At 31.6% G+C, this 20,176-nt stretch overlaps 1 protein-coding gene across 4 annotated transcripts in view; it reads right to left on the minus strand.

Moving 5' to 3' along the window:
* Nucleotides 1–20,176, minus strand: part of LOC136031834 (transmembrane protein 208-like) — a 24,896-nt gene continuing 4,720 nt past the window's right edge. For all 4 annotated transcript variants that reach the window (XM_065711666.1, XM_065711663.1, XM_065711665.1 and 1 more), the window contains exons 2-5: nt 16,068–16,223; nt 13,422–13,558; nt 5,461–5,545; nt 1–267 (exon numbers count right to left, since the gene is read on the minus strand). In XM_065711666.1, coding sequence (XP_065567738.1) covers nt 139–267; nt 5,461–5,545; nt 13,422–13,558; nt 16,068–16,142 — 426 coding nt within the window. In that variant the 5' untranslated portion in view covers nt 16,143–16,223 and the 3' untranslated portion in view covers nt 1–138. The remainder of the gene's footprint in view (nt 268–5,460; nt 5,546–13,421; nt 13,559–16,067; nt 16,224–20,176) is intronic.

Below are 20,176 nucleotides of genomic sequence, written 5' to 3' on the forward strand. Positions count from 1 at the left end.
TCCTGGATCACTTTACTATTTAATTAAAAAAAAACAATCAAAATATTTTTTCCCTTAAAATTAGCAATGAAGAATTTTCATACGCACGAAGTCCTTTACAAAAACCCTCAATAATCCAAAAAGATCGAAAAAACAACTTCATCTCCGCATCATTTTTCTTTCTAGCTTCCTCTGCTTCTTTTCACTAACTTCTTCAACTGGTGCTTGTTGAAAAAGCCATGGTGATATAATACTCCGCCATGCCATCCAGCCAAAACGACCAGGAATCTAGAAAAAATACTCTTAGTTAATTTTTTTTTAAGATAAATTTCGCAAATAATGACTATTCAAATTGAACGTATGTGATGAAACTAATAGTTTCACCACATCTATCCATTATCTATTAATCTATCTATTATCTATTAATAGATAAAATACATTTTTTGATGCTTTGAATTTTTTTTTTTTTTGGTGTGGATTAGACGAGGAAAAAAGAATAAAGTAGATTTGGAAAAAAGCTAATCTCTAAGGATGACATTAAAATTGGCCGAAAGTACCTCGAACGGGGTAAAAAGGTTAAGAGCAATAAAGTAAAATTATACAAAGAAAGGAAAGTTAAAAAATTGGGAGGGGGAGAACTTAGGATATCAATAGCTAAAATTACCAAGAAAGATCAAATTACCCACACAGATGTGACGTAATTTTAGTTAATTTATTATTTTTCTTTAATTTTTTTTTTACAATTCCATATCACGCTATTACTGCGTTGTTACTACTATATGCTGCGTTCGTACAGAGGAAGTTTAAATGTCATGCTTTATCCTTAGCCTAAATGCTACGACTTAATCCAAACTTCGGGAGCAACTCTTTTTTCTGAAATAGGCGATCGATTGCGTTAGATAGAAGCAGCAATTATAGCTAAGCATAGCAAATGCTTCTTTTTCAATGTAGCTACAAAATAGTACAGAAATGGCAGTTTTCGTAAAATTGGTATTGCTTGTATACATCTAGACATGTAAATGTTACCTGTAAATGAAGATCTAGAGGTCAATACTAAAGGGGTCTTTTATTATTAGATAGTTTAAATAATTGAAATCCCACCCCCCTTAGAAGACTCAGAATACCTGAAAAGTACACAGTTTTTGATTTTGGCGAATCATATGATGCTTTTCTGGCAAATGAATCGTTTTTCAGCCTCTCCCTGATCAAAGAAAATATTGCAGACAGGCTTTCATTTAATTAGATTGGCCTATCCTGAAACCCCAGCCCCTTACGCTAAAGTTTGACATTTTTTTTCCAATTCTTTAAGAACAACTGCTTAAACACAGTGGCCGTTGAATTGGATTAAGAAGTATTTCGAAACCTCTATAAAACTTTAGAATAAGGATGGGGGCGTTCAGGGGGAATCAACCACCTTCAAACACAAACAACTTATGCTTATTTTAACTTTAAATATCACTGCTTATTGTCGTTTGAAATATATACATATATATACATATATATATATATATATATATATATATATATATATATATATATATATTTATATATATATATATATATATATATATATATATATATATATATATATATATATATATATATATATATATATATATATATATATATATATATATGATGAAATGATAACGAAAATTTCTTTTATGTAGCAACAAGACACAAAGCGACCGAATGAACTCGGAAATAACGAATGCCAGAGGATTGTTGAGTGGAATCAAACACCAGGTCAGGGGGAATCAACCACCTTCAAACACAAACAACTTATGCTTATTTTAACTTTAAATATCACTGCTTATTGTCGTTTGAAATATATACATATATATATATATATATATATATATATATATATATATATATATATATATATATATATATATGAAATGATAACGAAAATTCCTTTTACGTAGCAACAAGACACAAAGCGACCGAATGAACTCGGAAATAACGAATGCCAGAGGATTGTTGAGTGGAATCAAACACCAGGTCAGGGGGAATCAACCACCTTCAAACACAAACAACTTATGCTTATTTAACTTTAAATATCACTGCTTATTGTCGTTTGAAATATATATATATATATATATATATATATATATATATATATATATATATATATATATATATATATATATATATATATATATATATATATATATCTATATATATATAAAAATAAGTTGTCTGTGTGTGGATCTGTGGATGGATCAGGTGACGTCATGTTTGTCCGCATATGACGTCTGAATTATTTCACACTAATACAAAAGAAGAAAAAAACTAAAAAAGGTAAAAACTACAAAAAAAACTAAAAAGAAAAAAAAACTAAAAAAGCTAAAAAACTAAAAAAAAACTAAAAAAAGGTAAAAATCTAATAACTAAAAAAAAACTGAAAAAAAAATAAAAAAAGGCAAAAACTACAAAAAAAATAAAAACTAATAAAAAAACTAAAAAAGCTAAAAAACTAAAAAAACTAAAAAAAACTAAAAAAAGGTAAAAAACTAAAAAAAACTAAAAACTAAAAAAGAAAAAAACTAAAAAAAAGGAAAAAACTGAAAAATAAAAGAGAAAAAGAAAACTAAAAAAATATGAATAAATATATATAAAAATAAGTTGTTTGTGGGTTATGTCTGTCTGTCTGTCTGTCGAGTGACGTCGTGTTTGTCCGCATATGACGTCTGAATTATTTCACACTAATACAAAAGAAGAAAAAAAACTAAAAAAGGTAAAAACTACAAAAAAAACTAAAAAGAAAAAAAAACTAAAAAAGCTAAAAAACTAAAAAAAACTAAAAAAGGTAAAAAACTAAAAACTAAAAAAAACTGAAAAAACTAAAAAAAGGCAAAAACTAAAAAAAAAAACTAAAAACCAATAAAAAAACTAAAAACTAATAAAAAAACTAAAAAAGCTAAAAAACTAAAAAAACTAAAAAAAATAAAAAAGGTAAAAAACAAAAAAAAAACTAAAAACTAAAAAAGAAAAAACTAAAAAAAAGGAAAAAACTGAAAAATAAGAGAAAAAGAAAACTAAAAAAATATTAATAAATATAAAAAATATAAATATAAATATAATATAAATTAGCAATCAACAAAGCACCGAGACACAAATGACGACCGGGACACAGGGAGTATAAATGACGACCAGGACATAAGTAAAAAAAAAAACTAAAAAAACTAAAAAAATGGTAAAAACTACAAAAAAACTAAAAACTAATAAAAAAACTAAAAAATCTAAAAATCTAAATAAACTAAAAAAGAAAAAAAAGAAAAAAGGAAAAAAATAAAGGAGAAAAACAAAACTAAAAAACGAATGTATATACAGACCGGGACACCGGGATACAAATGACGACCGGGACACAGGGAATATAAATGACGACCGGGACACAGGGACACAACTACAAAGGGGACGCCGGGGGGCACAGGGGGATATAAATGACGACCGGGACACAAGGAATATAAATGACGCCCGGGACACTCAAAGAGAAATCACAGATTGGAACACCGGGACACAAATGACGACCGGGACACAGGGAATATAAATGACGACCGGGACACAGGGACATAACTACAAAGGGGACGCCGGGGTGCACAGGGGGATATATATAAAAATAAGTTGTCTGTGGATCTGTGGATCGTGGATCAGGTGACGTCATGTTTGTCCGCATATGACGTCTGAATTATTTCACAGTAATACAAAAGAAGAAAAAAACTAAAAAAGGTAAAAACTACAAAAAAAACTAAAAAGAAAAAAAAACTAAAAAAGCTAAAAAACTAAAAAAAACTAAAAAAAGGTAAAAATCTAATAACTAAAAAAAAACTGAAAAAAATAAAAAAAGGCAAAAACTACAAAAAAAATAGAAACTAATAAAAAAACTAAAAAAGCTAAAAAACTAAAAAAACTAAAAAAAACTAAAAAAAGATAAAAAACTAATAAAAACTAAAAACTAAAAAAGAAAAAAAATAAAAAAAAGGAAAAAACTGAAAAATAAAAGAGAAAAAGAAAACTAAAAAAATATGAATAAATATATATAAAAATAAGTTGTTTGTGGGTTATGTCTGTCTGTCTGTCTGTCGAGTGACGTCGTGTTTGTCCGCATATGACGTCTGAATTATTTCACACTAATACAAAAGAAGAAAAAAAACTAAAAAAGGTAAAAACTACAAAAAAAACTAAAAAGAAAAAAAACTAAAAAAGCTAAAAAACTAAAAAAAACTAAAAAAAGGTAAAAAACTAAAAACTAAAAAAGCTGAAAAAACTAAAAAAAGGCAAAAACTAAAAAAAAACTAAAAACTAATAAAAAAACTAAAAAAGCTAAAAAACTAAAAAAACTAAAAAAACTAAAAAAAGGTAAAAAACAAAAAAAAACTAAAAACTAAAAAAAGAAAAAACTAAAAAAAGGAAAAAACTGAAAAATAAGAGAAAAAGAAAACTAAAAAAATATTAATAAATATAAAAAATATAAATATAAATATAATATAAATTAGCAATCAACAAAGCACCGAGACACAAATGACGACCGGGACACAGGGAGTATAAATGACGACCAGGACATAAGTAAAAAAAAAATCTATCTATATTCACAGGTGGGACATAGGGACACAACTACAATGGCGCGTAACTAATATGGCGCGTAACGACTTACGCGCGCGGGGGGGCTTGGGGGGGGCGCGAAGCGCCCCCACCAACTAGGTGTTGGGGTGGCGCGAAGCGCCACCCCAACAGCTAGTATATAATGAAATGATAACGAAAATTTCTTTTATGTAGTAACAAGACACAAAGCGACCGAATGAAATCGGAAATAACGAATGCCAGAGGATTGTTGAGTGTGAATTAGAAACCGAGATCAATTCAGAAATGAAAATTATAGTGAAAATGAAAGTGTTTTCCCAATATCTGTCATTGAAAAGCATTGATTCTTAAGCTCTTCACTTTTGTTGTGTAACTTTCAAATTGACAAACTTCACAATATGTTGCATAAATCAAAAACAGGAACTTTTTGCCCTTCTGTTTCAACTTCTCGCTCTTTACTTTCATTTTCGATTAATAATTTTTAATTAAAACTTTTTTTTTACTTAATTTTTATGAAGCGCAATGGAAGAATTTCAATTAACGATTAAAATTTTTTAATCCTTTGAAAACAGTTGTGGGTACGCAGACATGAGCCAAAACAGAAGCAAAATCATCATTGGCCAATAGGAAGATGCACTGGCTCCTCAGGTTGAAGAAAAAGGATGGGGGGGGGAGAAATCAAATTCTTCTAAGAATATGCTCTTCATATCGGGAGTATTCACTTTTTTCTATTTTACATCTGATTTGAAAAGTCGGTGTCTGCAACCACAAGAATACCAAATAAGTAAATATCCTAATGATATTTTTTCATAAACGGATTCCATGTAGTGTTTTATTTTCAATAAGTTATTTAGGAGGATTCAAGGGAATCTCCGAAAGAAAATACAAAAGACTTACCAGTAAAAGGAGGAACCAAAAATAACTGGAAATTAGGGATAGCACTTGACAAACACACGTCCAAATTAATATGTCCTTCACATGCCTGAAAAAAAAATTATTAGAAAAAAGAACGGAAATGTGACAAGTATTGTCATCGTCCTGATTTATGTCCTAAGAATCATAATTTATGATTTCCAAGGCAGTATAAAATGGGTAAAACTTCTTACCACTATTTTTCTTTCAAATTTGTTATTTATCTTTTTTAGTTTTCAGCAACTGCATCAGCCCCTCGTAGTACGCTTCTTTGTTTCAAAGTGACTTCACTTCAGAAGTGTGTTTGAAGGAACTACACCCCTAAAAAGCGTACCACTCATCATGTTACTCTTTCATTTATTTTTGTAATTTAACATCTGTTCGTCTTTAGCATATTATTCATGGTAGAATATTTGAATATGCCAAACAATATGTCTGAAACAAAAATCTCTGAACTACCATGAATACTTGTACCTATGGCGGGAGTCAGGCGTTTCCGCCTGGATGCCGGGCGAGGCGGAAACGCCTGACTCCCGCCACAAGTACAAGTATTCATGTTAGTTCAGAGATTTTTGTTTCAAACATATTGTTTGGCATATTGAAATCTTTCTCGTGTCCCCATGATAATTATGTTGACTTTCAATCTCATATTAAGTTTTGCCACGTTATGGCCCTTGGTCAAAATGGTAAGCAGGAAACTTTGTTACGCCACAATTATATTTAGCTCATAAAAAGAAAAATAAAACAGTAATTTTATTGAAAGATCCCGATTTAAATAACCACTAAAACCATTTGAAAACACTCATAATCTCTGTCTTAGGGGAATAGAGAGAAGCAGTGAACATGGAGTCCATCAATAAAGTCTCTATCTACTCCTAACACTATAATGAAAATGTTAAAATATTTAGCTTTGATCTTAAGTCTGTTAATTAGCCCTTGGGGCTAGAATAAGGTACATGCATAATTTATTCATTTGCACAAAAGGAACCAAGTCCTTGACACCGCACCACCATTTTAGGTCAAATGTGTATGCGATCCAAGTTCCAACAACCTATAACATTCTCACATTTTTAATGCTATTTACTGATAAACGTTTTCATTGATCATTTGCCTGAGATAGATCTTTTACCAATAATCTCTTTTAAGAAATATAAAATTCTCAAGATCAAAATGTCCATAAGATCTCAACTTGAATAGTGCGTAACAAGCATAATAATGCACAACGACCATCTCATCAACGCACAACAACCAAGTATCTATGTATGAAATAAATCTTCTATATAAGGTAAAAATATTCTTGACAACTTTGGACCCTTGTCATGAGGTTGTACATGGTCTTTGGGATAAAAATAGATACCTTGAAATTTTGATTCTACGCCATGCTTGGCCGTGATGGGCCTTGAAGGCGGTAGTTATTACGGGAGCGGGACTAGCAGTCATCTGACCACTGTTATATTAAAAAAAAAACGAAAAAAAACAGAACATTTTTTTTTTACTCTAACGCGAAATTCTACAACGATGAGTTCTATACGAAGAACTATGATTAAACAACAATTTTAGGGAAAACTATCTGAAATATTTGATCTTTATATTGTTTGAAAAATGCTTTTCAATTCTCTTTTTGTTTTTTTATTTGAATATTCAATTCAGAAAGACTGAAAGTTGTTCTTTTTGATCAACCAGACTGGTATTTATCTCATACTATATTTCTTGCTCCCTATCAGTACCTCTCTATCATAAAATGCATAGTCTTAAAACAATTCAACCTCGAATTCAATTCGGAAAGATCGAAAGTTGTTCTTTTTAATCAGCCAGACCATTATTTATCACATACTATATTTCTTGCTCCCCATCAGTACGTCCCTATCAGAAAATACATAGACTTACAACTATTCAACCTCAAATTCAATTCAGAAAGACTGGAAGTTGTTCGTTTTAATCAACCAGACTGTTATTTATCGCATACTATATTTCTTGCTCCTTATCAGTTCCTCCCTATACGAAAATACATAGTCTTACAACTATTTGTAAATTATTTTTTGATAGTTATTATGAGTTATTTAATTTATGAGTTATTTTCATTCATTAACTGAACCCTTGACTTTATTTTAATAAAAACAGAATTTAAAAAATACAAAAGGATTCTAACCGATAGTCCTTAAGCTACCTCTACATAAATTCTCAGAAAGAACTTTTTTAGATAATTGAATATCAATTACTTTAGATCAAACAGAAAATACATGGTCTTACAACAATGCAACCTCAAGTTCAATTCAGAAAGACTGAAAGTTGTTATATTTAATCAACAAGACTGTTATTTATCACATACTATATTTCTTGCTTCCTATCAGTACCTCCCTATCAGAAAATACATAGTCTTTCAGCTATTCAACGTCAAATTTAATTCAGGAAGACTGAAAGTCGTTCTGCTTAATCAACGAGACTATTATTCATCACATACTATATTCCTTAATGAAAAAATAAACGATCAAATGGGATACAATTCTGTATCCCATTTGATCCTGATGGGATCAAATATTTGATCCCATAGATCATATTTGATCCTGATGGGATCAAAGTGTAGATATTTCGAAAACATATACAGCGGTCGTCATCATCAGAAATATTAAAGCATTAAAGTTAAAACTAACACATTTATACAAAACAGAATAACAGCTTCCGGTTCATTCACAAGAATTGCCAAAGAAAGTTCGTGAACAGGGTTCATCCAAAGTCTTGAGTTGTAAATTTCCTTCTTTTTATGGCTTTATTGTAAGTTGAATTTCTAATGAAGATGGCAAAATCTTCTTCATCTTCTAATCGCAAAGGAATATTTTGAATTTATAGTTATATACTTGATTGGTCACATTCCCCCATATATAAGACGTATTTTCGACGTAATACCTTAAATTAAGACGTAATACCTTAAATTAGGTAATATTCTTAGAAAAAAAAACATCTACTACATTCTGCTAAACTGTTCTTGAAAAACTCTGCTTTAACAGTTTTCAATTCAATAGTCTTTTCAACGCTATCATACTGCCTCAAATCTTGAACGTTATGCCTTTTTGGAAGGCATTTACTATGACTGATAAAGATATTCTCTTCCTTTACAACTCTATACAGATAAAACACGAGATCTTTCAATAAATATAGGATTGCAGATCCTATAGTCCTATACAGTCCTAACTACAACAGCAACGCTTTAAGAAGTTTATAATACAATATCTTATGGTATTTGCCTTAATTTATCAGCAGTCAACTGAATCAATCGTGCACCAAACCTGGACCAAACTATAGTGATTTTTTGTGGATGGTGAAGTCCTCCCTTTTGAAACAGTGCAGACAGTCTGGTATTATAATATCAATTTTCTTCTCTTTTTACTAGCATCAAAGCTTATTCCAATAGGCGATGCATAGAACACCACCCAAAAGTCCCCCGGACCCTACCCCAAGTACTACCGAAAGTGTTCAACCTCTTGCCTGGTCAAGTCGACTTTCTCAAAGCTCACATGATGGGTCACTGAATAATACAATGGTAGAAGTAGGGACGTATGTCACTCTCCAAAACGATAATGATACTGAATTTCAAGAGGTCCTATCAAGGAGCTCCAAAAAAGGAAAAAAATCTCCCCAATCGAAAATAATTCCCCTCCCAATGATCCAACTCTTCCCTTACAAAACCTTGGAATATACTTAAAAATCACTCCAGATACCCCCTAAAGGAAGGGCTAACTGACAGAACTGGTAACCAAATCCCAGTTGCTTATGTAACCCAATTGGGTAAACCGGATGCCAATGGCCAAAAGTTAAGCAAGTCTTTCTTATTCACACTAAGAGAAGAAAATAATAACCTGGGTCAGATATTCTTTTTTGGACAAAGGAAACCCCACAAGCCCTACAAGCCAAAACCTATCCAATGCCAAAAATGTTTAAAACTAGGACCCACAAAAACACATGCTGTGAAATATTACATGTATGCAATAAGTGTAAAAGCTCCCACCCCACTGGAATGACAAATTGCAAAAATGATCAGCCAAAATGTATCAACTGCAAAGGTCCCCATGATTCTACCAATAAAACTTTATGCTCTGTATATAAAAAACGAGCACTAACACTCCAAATAGCAACAGAAAAAGCCATACATTACCCATTTGCAGCAATGGAAGCAAATGCAGCTCAATCACACCATACCAAAGATTCTATGAAACCACCCAACTCTTTCACCCACAGACCACCCATTCCACCAAAAGCATCAAGCTCCCCCCATAAGACTCCTTCCTCAAAACATCCCAGCTCACTTTCTTATCAGAGAGAATCACCAAGGACAAACGATCTAGCCCCTGCAACTAATGATAGAAGATCAGACTGGCCACCCCTCCCAAGTAGAAACGAATCAGAATCATTATCGGGATTTAATCACCTAATCAACAAAAAGCCAGATGAAAATACAAATAAATTAACACCTAATATGTGCGTCTTTATACAAAACTCTAATGCAGTCCAGTCAATGAACCTTAAACAGCCACAAAAAGCAAAAATCAAAAACGAATTGGCAAAATTGTACCCACCTAATCACATGCATGCCTTTCTTGGCAGGCGAATGGCGAATAATGTTTGTTTTCTTTCTTAATAAATGTATATCTCATGTCGAAGCAAAAAAAGATCTTGCTCTACTCCTAACAAAGCTAAACATTAATACACAGCAATATGAAAATTAAAACAACAAAACAGCATATTTCAATACTTCAGTAAAATGTAAGATCACTTTCAGAAAATAAGTTAAATGATCTATTATCTTCTATAAATAATAATTCCATTGATATTGCTTGCCTTCAGGAAACTCATTTGACTAACAACCAACAAACAAAGTCTCCAGGATATACTATCCTGAGAAAGGATAGGTCTTCAGAAAGAAAAGGAGGTAGTGTAGCTATACTATTAAATAATAATATTAAATTTTGTGGTATTAATTTCACAGATTTTTCAAATGATGTTTATGTAATTGGTATCAATGTTTGGCTAAATAATACCAAAACATACATATTAAGTCTTTATAACCCTAATGGCCAGACTACAGATGCCATAGATTTCTTCACTTATATAACTAATTGTAATATGTTGAAAAACATGATTATTTGCGGGGATTTCAATGCCCAGAGCCTTCTGTGGGAGGGATAAGCCAGCAAATAAAGCTGGTAAGCTTATTGAAAGATTGATTTCAAATAATACTGAATAAGCAGTTGCTACCCCTCCAAATCTAAATGCATATTTTAACCCCAAAAGTGGCAAATTCTCAACTATTGACCCATAAATTGTGTCAATAAAACATATAGAATAAAATTTATATAAAGAAAATTGACTATTTCTGCTCTGACCATTTTGCAATAGCTTCCTCTTTAAACGAACCAGCTAAAATTCTTCCACATATCCCTAAATATATCAAAATATATCTAAATATATCAAATATGTCTAAGTTGTAACAGCTGACATACATGCTGAAGTTATGACATCTATACTAACAAATACAGCTAATCCTGCTATTCCCAAAACAGCACCTAGAAAAACAATCCCTAAACACACTCCTAAAGCATGGTGGACAATAGAATGCCAAATTATTTGGAGAAATAAAGAAGCAGCTAGGAGAACATACCTAAAAAAAGCCATCCCCTGCTACATATTTAAGTAAATTACAAGCAGAGGCTAATCTCAAGAGAACAATAATTAATGCTAAATACAATTACTGGAACAATTTTGCAAATAGTCTTTCCACAGAAACATGTGAGCCCATTATACATAAATTTATAAGCAAAATCTGTGGGAAAAAAACATACCCCAACCCACTTCAGCATGAACTAATATATGATAATACCCACTATGACAATGACATTGAAAAGACAAAATTATTTGCTACCTTTTTCTCAAAAAAGCTAACACCAAACAATAAAAATATCACCACTCAAATCTTGACAAATCCAATTTACCAGCCCCGACCAGGATCAGAGTATATAAACCGTCCACTCTCAATACATGAACTGAATAATGCAATACAACATATGAGGGCCAATGCTACAAGTAGCTATGATAATATACACCCTACATGGATAAAGAACATTACCCCTTTGTACAAACAGGAACTCCTATATTGCTATAACCATGCATGGGCCACATCCACATTCCCCAATGTCTGGAAATGTTCATCTCTTCTACCAATTTTAAAGAAAAATAAACCTAACATGACCCTGAGTCATATAGACCTATAATGATTACTTCTGTGCTGGGAAAAGTAATGGAGAAAATGATTTACCATCAGCTGTTATGGTTTGTTGAAAAGAATAATATAATACCTCATACTGAAAATGGCTTCAGGAAACACCACTCCTCAACAGATGCTTTCATATTTTTAACAAATGCAATAAATGAGTCCCTATCAAAAAATAATATTTTAATTGCTGCATTCCTAGACTTTGAAGGGGCATATGACAATGTTAACAAGATTCTTTTAGTTAAACTTCCCGATCTTGGATTACCCCCCCCCCCCCCCAAACTTGTATCCTTCATCAAATCTTTCATAGAAAACCAAAGCACCCACCAAGTCCAAAATCATCTAATTCCACCCTAAGCGAAATAATCTTAATGCAAGGCTAAAACTAAATGGAATGCTTATTCAAGGGGACAATCAAATTAATTATCTAGGCCTCATACTCGACCAATAACTAAACTTCCACCCTCACATCACAAACACAATAAAAAAATGATATAGAAAAATAAGAATAATAAAAAGAATACTAGCCACACCTTGGGGCTGTAATGAGAAAACATTACTCCAATTTTATAAATCACATATAAGACCCCATATTGATTATGGCCTCATAGTTTATGGTCCTTGTGCAAAGACCCATATGCAAAAAATTGAAACAACACAAAATGATATAATTCGTCTCATATTTGGTCTTAGGAATCTAACAAATACTGAGTTTCTGCTTACAGAGGGTGGACTATCACTGATAAATGAAAGAAGAAGATCTCTTCTAATTAATTATATTAAAAAAATGGAAGCCAATGACTCTCATACCCTGCATAACTGGTTAAGAAATCCATCTATGTTTAGATGCATTGCAAATGAATACGCCGATACCCAGAATAAGTTCCCAGTGCCAGTAAAATCTATTGCACCCACATTCCCCCCACCCCCATGGGGTTGGTCAATCCCCACACTGATTTCTCAAAGTGGACTAAAGAACTTACCCCCATTGTTTTTATACAGAAAAATTTGCTGAGCTTAATTCAATTACATATAAAAACCATTTCCAAGTTTTTGTTGATGGGTCCAAAACGAACGAGAAAGTGGCAAGCGGAGCGTTTATTCCAATCCATAAAATCGCTTTGGGCGAGAGATTACATGATAACGCATATGTAATGTCTGCTGAGTTAAACGCCATAACCATAGCATTAGAGTTTCTCATGGTTAATGAATTTATGATTGTTAATTTAAAAAATATTATAATTTATTCCGACTCTTTATCAAGCCTAGCGCTACTTTCTTCAGCTTCTCAGTATAAGATGGATATTGACACATTTCATTGTCTTAGGATTATTGATAATTTCGCTTCAAGAGGTATAAGAACTTATCTCCAGTAAATTCCAAGTCACTCGGGTATAATCGGGTATAAGGCAGATGAAATTGCAAAAAATGCTTTAATTATTGACCAGTCAAGAGGGAGACCAATCCCCATTAGAGACATTTACCGCTGTAGACTACCAGAGGTACTGTTAAATAAGAATAATCCAACCCTATCACCTTTCCCCAATAAGCACATTTCCAAGATTTATCACAGTGGATGCGGTCTCATATAACATTAATGGCACAGAAGAACCAAAGTAAGAATTGCCATAAAACTTTTGAGTTTATTGAAAAAGTAGACAATATAGGGCTGCACACTTACTCTCCAACTCCACTCTGCATATTGAGATCCACACCGGCATCAATTAATTGTCCATTTTCTCCAAAAGTGGGTCTAGCAATATACCTCATGAATTGAAAACAACAAATATATATAACAGCAGTCATTCCAAATAAACCCTGAAATATTGGAAACCAATTTATTGTAATACAAATATATTACCTACAAAAGCAAAAACAACAGTGTGGAGTAGAGAAAAATAAAAATAAAATAAAGTAAACAAACTTGATCAACTAACTTCAGGAAGGAAAATGTTCAAAAAAGAGTCATAAACAGAAACAAAATTCAAGGTTCTCAAACATACAGCTTCCGTAAAACCTTGGCTCACACAATGGGATGCAATAGGCGTCCGGGGCCCCTATCATCATTGAATGGCGTACAGTGGATTCATCCATATCGCTAGCAAGTGCGATTAATGGTAATTTAAGGTAATACCATTTATCTGAGATGGTATTCCAATAAGATCAAAACCTATCCTTTAATTTACTATTTCGGTACCATTTTGGTAAACAAAGCAAAAATATACAATGCCTGAAGTATACCACTCGTAAGGTAAAATAAAGTTTTTTTCGGAACAAATAGGTAGTACCACAAAGGAAAAGAATAACTGAGTTCAGAGTTCAAAGTTTTATTCACCAATAAGAACTGACCTGAAGAGCTAAAACTATGGTTCCAACTACATAGAGCCTTTCAATTAAATCTACCTTTATTGGGCAAAATTTGGCCATGTGCTACATTTAGATTCTTAGCCGCTCTATTTATCAGGATTGAACAGGTAGAAAGAGAGAACAACCGAACGATATTCCCAGCCGATACACTGAATAGAGAAATTTTCATTTACTTTTAAAGTTACTTGTTGAACAGTTCCATGCCTTAATTCTGCCCTAGGAATGATGCATGGATGGATGGATGATAGACTTACGCATCAGTAAGTGAAATGACATCATTTTTATACCATTCTAAAAAGGGCTTATGCCAGATTTGCATCTCACTCACTCGGACTATCTGTCTTGGCTCTTTCTACAATTAAACCAAGGCTTGATGCCTGCAGCAACTTAATTTTAGTTAATATCTGGCATAATTATCAAGACATTTTGCATATCTAATCTTAAACAAGTTTGAATTTAAAAGGTCAAGATAAAATAATATTTGGAAGATATCAACAAACTTATGCCAGATTACCAAACCAAAAGAATCATTCAATTTATCAAGACCTGCAGTTTCTTTTAATTGTTTTAAACTAGGGCATACATAAGATTTTAAAATAAAAATAGTGTTTGAATTTGCTAAAGTACCACATCAGAAAATCAATTCACATTCAAGTATGCATAAAACAGTATATAGCAGACATCCTGTCTACTGGCTTGTGTATTTTCACTGGATTTGATTTTGTTTAAATCTTAGTTTCCTTTCACCTTTCTTATTCTTATTGTGCTTTTTTCTTTTCATGTGCTGTTTTTGTTATTTCTTTTGTTCTTCTTTTTTCCATGTTGGTAAAAGCTTCTGAATTTGAAGCCAATAACTTCCGACTTGAATAATTTTTTGTAGCCTCTTATTTTTTTTTTTCGTCTGTTTTTCACTGTCTTAAAAAATTCCATCCCTTATCATATATTTTCTTTTCAATTGTAAATATAAAGGTTGTTTAGCCTAAGAAATTATCTATAAATGTTAATTTTCCTGTATTTTCATAGATTATAATCCACCATGCAAAAAATGGGGTAGCTAAGTAGTAATTCTATTTGGCAATTTTCAAATTTGTTGGCAGATTTTGTCTGAAAATACCAGTGCTTCCACTTTCCCCAAATTTTTGGGATTTCCACCAAAAGTCTGTCTGGTATGCAAAATTGATCATTTACTATTAAAAGTAAACATACTTTTAGCCTGTTTTTTATTTATTAAACTATTATAAATTGGATTTAATTTATAGTCACATGTGTATATATTTATTCTGATTATCTTAAACACAATCTCTTTAGTAGCCTATTTTCTTTGATTCACAACCTGTTTACTAAATTATTTTTCTTTGTCTGTTGTTTGAGCAGTCATTTTTTTTAGGGATAACCATTCCTTATTAATATATATTTAATAAAAATAATATCCTAATCTGGATATTCTGGCAAAAATAGTTTTATACCCTATGTACTAAAGAAATAATTGCTCCCTTTTTAACTTGAATTGGATACTCTGAATAATAAGAAAAATAACGATTATTATTTGGTGGTTCACAAGATATTGAAACAGCTATTATTACTATTTCCATGAATCCATATATCTCAAAATGCCAACCAACAGACTTGAGCCATGTATTTTACATGACTCAAGCTTCTTATGCAAACTTGATTCAATTTTATACAAAAACTTTACATAGCAAGATTGCAACGTGCTTAAAAATATTCTTGATTTAAGGTTTAATCTGAACTGACTTTGTCTTCAATATTTTACCTTGCAGCTGAAAAAAGCACACAACTAGCAACCATGAATCAACAAACTGTGTTGAAAGATTATTACTACAAAATCATACCCAGAAAATTCAAAAATTATAACACATGTAGTGACTCCCATGTGGGAGCCTGGCATTAAAGACAAGGTCAATTACTTGACAAGCTTAATCAGTAAGGAATTACTTACAATGTGTCCATAGCTCATCCTTGGATAAAATATAGAACGTACAACAAAGAAGACTACATTAGTCCAGAAAATCATATTCCTATAAAATGTCAAAGTGTCTACATTTTCTTCTGCAATTTGCTTCTGACCTTTTGTAGCTTGCTTCCCTTTTTGAACCTACAAAAGAGTTAGTAAAAGAAAGCATTTTGGCATTGAAAATGGGTTTTTACATTCATCCTGTAAATTTAAATGTATAAACAGAGGTGCAATGTTAGCACCTTAAGACTACAGTGTTATTCTGAAAGTTGTTTTCAGGAGGAGTAGAAATTAATTCTAAAAAGGGGGCATTTATAGGAATATTACACACATTTTCTGTAATTAGAAATTGATTCACACAATATTTTTACTTTTCTAAACAAAAATTTACTTAGATGGGGAGGGGAGTTCAGAAACTTGCTAACGAGAAACAAATCTCTTTGAGTCTAAAGTACAAATGTGCATGTAGCAAGCATTTCAGAAAGATACTTGTATCATCTGATTTTTCTAAAGGAGATACACAAAAATTACTAAGAATCCCGCTGGACTACTCAGATATTTGATGAGATTACTGATCAGGATGTCTACAATAAAAGAGAGCCTCCTCTGATGTCTGATCAGGATGTCTACAATAAAAGAGAGCCTCCTCTATCTGATGGACCTATTTCGGTTGAAGCTTCTGTCTCCATGACGATGCTAAACGATGTTGACATACATGAATCTGTACGAAGCTTCTTCAATAAATTTGCCTTTTATGATTTTTGTTTTTTTAGAGGAAGAGAGAAAATAATTTATTGAAATAAATTAAGTAAATCGGAAAACGTTCTGCTGACATACTTACTATAATATAAATGAACAAATGGACGTAAATAATAAATAATTTTGTAGGTCAAACTGCTTTTCCTATTACAATTGAAAAAAAATCTATTAAAAATGGGTAACTTTTGTTCGAGACAATAAAAAACCTTTTCAATGCAAAATTAAAAATACATTCCAAATATTTGGGCTTCATAGCTGGAAGCCTCTACCAATAGGAATAAAATATATAGTCCCCCTAACCCCTCCTAACCTGTTAAATTGTTTAAAAGACTAAATTTTAACAGGAAGAGATCTTATAGACCTCTTTTTCATTTATAGATCTTACAAAAGATGAGGGGAATAATAAAAGCAGAGAAGGAATTAAATTGTAAATAAAGAAGATGCAGCCAAATGACAACATAGCAAGATATTAGATACCAAGAACATCGAAATGAGAACATTTTTTATCCCATGGCTCCATCTTAGGTTTTTTCATACCTGAAAAATGGGAGTTTTCTGCTAATTTTGTTTTGGCTGTTATAAAATTTTGAAATTTGTAAATCATGCAGAAAGTTTTGCCAATGTTACAATGCAGAACCATGAAAAAAAGATAAATTAATTCAGTAAATTTGGTAATGCTCTTTGTCTGTAAAAATTCGAAAAATATTGCATAAGCGAACAAATAATTGTTCAAGGACAATGGGCCTTAAGAAAATATATATATATTTGTTACAATTATAGGAGTTTGACAGCAAACAGTATTTCCTGTTTATGCTATATAGGCAAGTATAATTGTATCAAGGGGTGGATCCAAAAAGGGTAACTTAAGCAACTGGGTGATGTTTCCACAGTGATTTTATGACATTGGAATGCATCTGTGTCATGTCTAAGATTTTTTTATATTAATTTCTGAAGCAAAACAATGAGTGCAATTTTTGTAATTACCATAATGCAACTTAAGTAATACAACCAATATTTCTGAAATCATAAGAAAATAAGGTAGGAACTTGGAGCTTGGTATGAACAGAGGAAAGAGGAAACTGCAACAAATTGATACTGTGACTATTTGTGATTGGAAGCTTGACTTCTTGCAACTGTGACTATAACTAGTTGCAGTGGTGATTGTGACTAACTACATGTAAAGTTGCAACTTTGAAATATATTTACAAATGCAACTACCTGTGACAGCAAAGGGAAATACTTCCAACTATAAGTAGAAGGGCTTTCTTCCATCCAAATCATAAACAACATAAAAGTATCAATTCCAACTACAGAATTCAATAACAGTTCTGTGCACATTGACAATAGACTGGTATATGGTACAAGCACATCAGTAATAGGACTCTATCAATTGCGAGCACACCACCTATTTCTAATTAGTGAGCCATATGTGTTACTAAGCCATGTGCCTCCTGCAATAAATGTACCTGTGGCCTACCTAAAAGTTTTTGTTCAAACATGACAAAACTGGAGCATCACAAGGATGGAAAATCCTAATATCACTCTAAGCTGCGATTTAAGGTAATTTAAGGTAAAGACTCTTTTTGTTTATTTAAACAGATGAAATAAAATGCACCTGAATCTAACCATAGAAGCAGCCTAAGTTTTTTATCCTCTTCAGAAATGTTTATAGTTTTAACACACTATATATTTTAATAAGAAATTTTTAGCATGCAACAAGTTCATACAGAAATCATATATTGTGGTGCCATGAACATAAAAAAAAAAGAATTTCATGTTTAACGATTCTCTCCTGCATTTCCACCCCCTTCCTCATCTACTACAATTTTAATCTTTTTTCATCTTGATGTTTTTATGCTAAAATAAGTATTCTATACAATTAGCAGCTGTATCCTCTTTAAACACCCAAATTATTTTCCTTTTAAATTAATAATACTTCACTTTTCCCTAAGAATATGTAAAAACCTTCCTGCTATTGATTTTTTATATAGCCATTTTAACTTTTTTTCCAAATTCCAGACCTGACTTAGAATTTCTTAAGATTCTTTCTACTGTTTAGGACTTTATAATATGGCCCCTTGCCATATCCAAATGTGAACAGTCAGCATAATATTTTTAGGTAAAATATAGAAATTCTTCCGTAAGTTCAGAAATCTTCAAAATAAGGTAGATCTTCTTTTTATCCTTTCTCAAAAAGTTTGATGATTTATTGGCTAAATTAATAAAAGCTACCTTTTTCTATACAAATAAACAAAAGCCACACTTTAATGGTTTTTAACCCACACTTTGTTTTATTTTAAGCTGAATTCAAAATATTTCCGATTAATCTTATGTTCTCAAATTTTATATATTCCATTACCCCAAATCCCCTTCATCCCAATTTCCATTTAATGTAAAATTCTTATTTTCTTTTTTAAGAGGAAATTTTTATTTAAATTTCCCTTCATAGACTTACATATTTAAATATATTCCGAATTCAGCCCAATAAGCCAGATAAGACCTAGAAAAATTCCAAAATATTAGATGGACAAAAATTCCAAAAACCTTTGGCATTCCAAAACCTTAGGAAATTCAATAGCAAAAATGAAAAATAATTTTTTGGAAAAACAAAAATGAAACACTTATTTTCTTGAAAAGGTCATTTTAGTGCCAGAGAGGTATTGCACCAGGGGGCATCACAGTGATGGATAGGGGACAGTGTGGGCCAGAAGGGGGCAGAGTATATTTGGTGTCTTGATGGACCCCTAGTGCAATGCCATTCTGGCACTAAAATGGTTATATTTTAGAATAAATAAGTGTTTCATTTTTGTTTTAAAGAAATTAGTGGTTTTTTTTGGAAATAAGAGTTTAATTGCTTTGTTATTTCAAAAAATAGTGATTAATTTTTTGTCATTTCAAAAATTAGGATTAAATTTTTGTGTTTTTTAACTTTCTGTTAAAGTTTCTGATAATATGCAATATGCTTTATAATATGCAGAACAATTATAGTTAACACATCTTGCAGCCAGCCCCACTACACTTTTGATTGCCTATCTCCTACACTTATCCATGTGTCAGGACTAGGTGATGGTGATGGAATCATTTAGATATCTACTAAGCCCAAATGCCTGCCTTGGCCTTACACTAATTTGATTATTTGCTCATTTTATTATTCACTGAGACAGAATACTTGTTTTCATTGTAATTTTCATGATTCTCTACAAGCAAGTCGTGACTTTGTGATGACAAATGTCCATATGCTGGCATATTTATAGCAGGAGACGCAAATGATCTAAGTCTTTATTATCTTTCTAAAGACCTGAAGCTTAAGCAAATTGTTGATTTCCCTACTACAA

Source organism: Artemia franciscana, chromosome 10, assembly GCF_032884065.1.
Source record: "Artemia franciscana chromosome 10, ASM3288406v1, whole genome shotgun sequence".
Classification (NCBI taxonomy): domain Eukaryota; kingdom Metazoa; phylum Arthropoda; class Branchiopoda; order Anostraca; family Artemiidae; genus Artemia; species Artemia franciscana.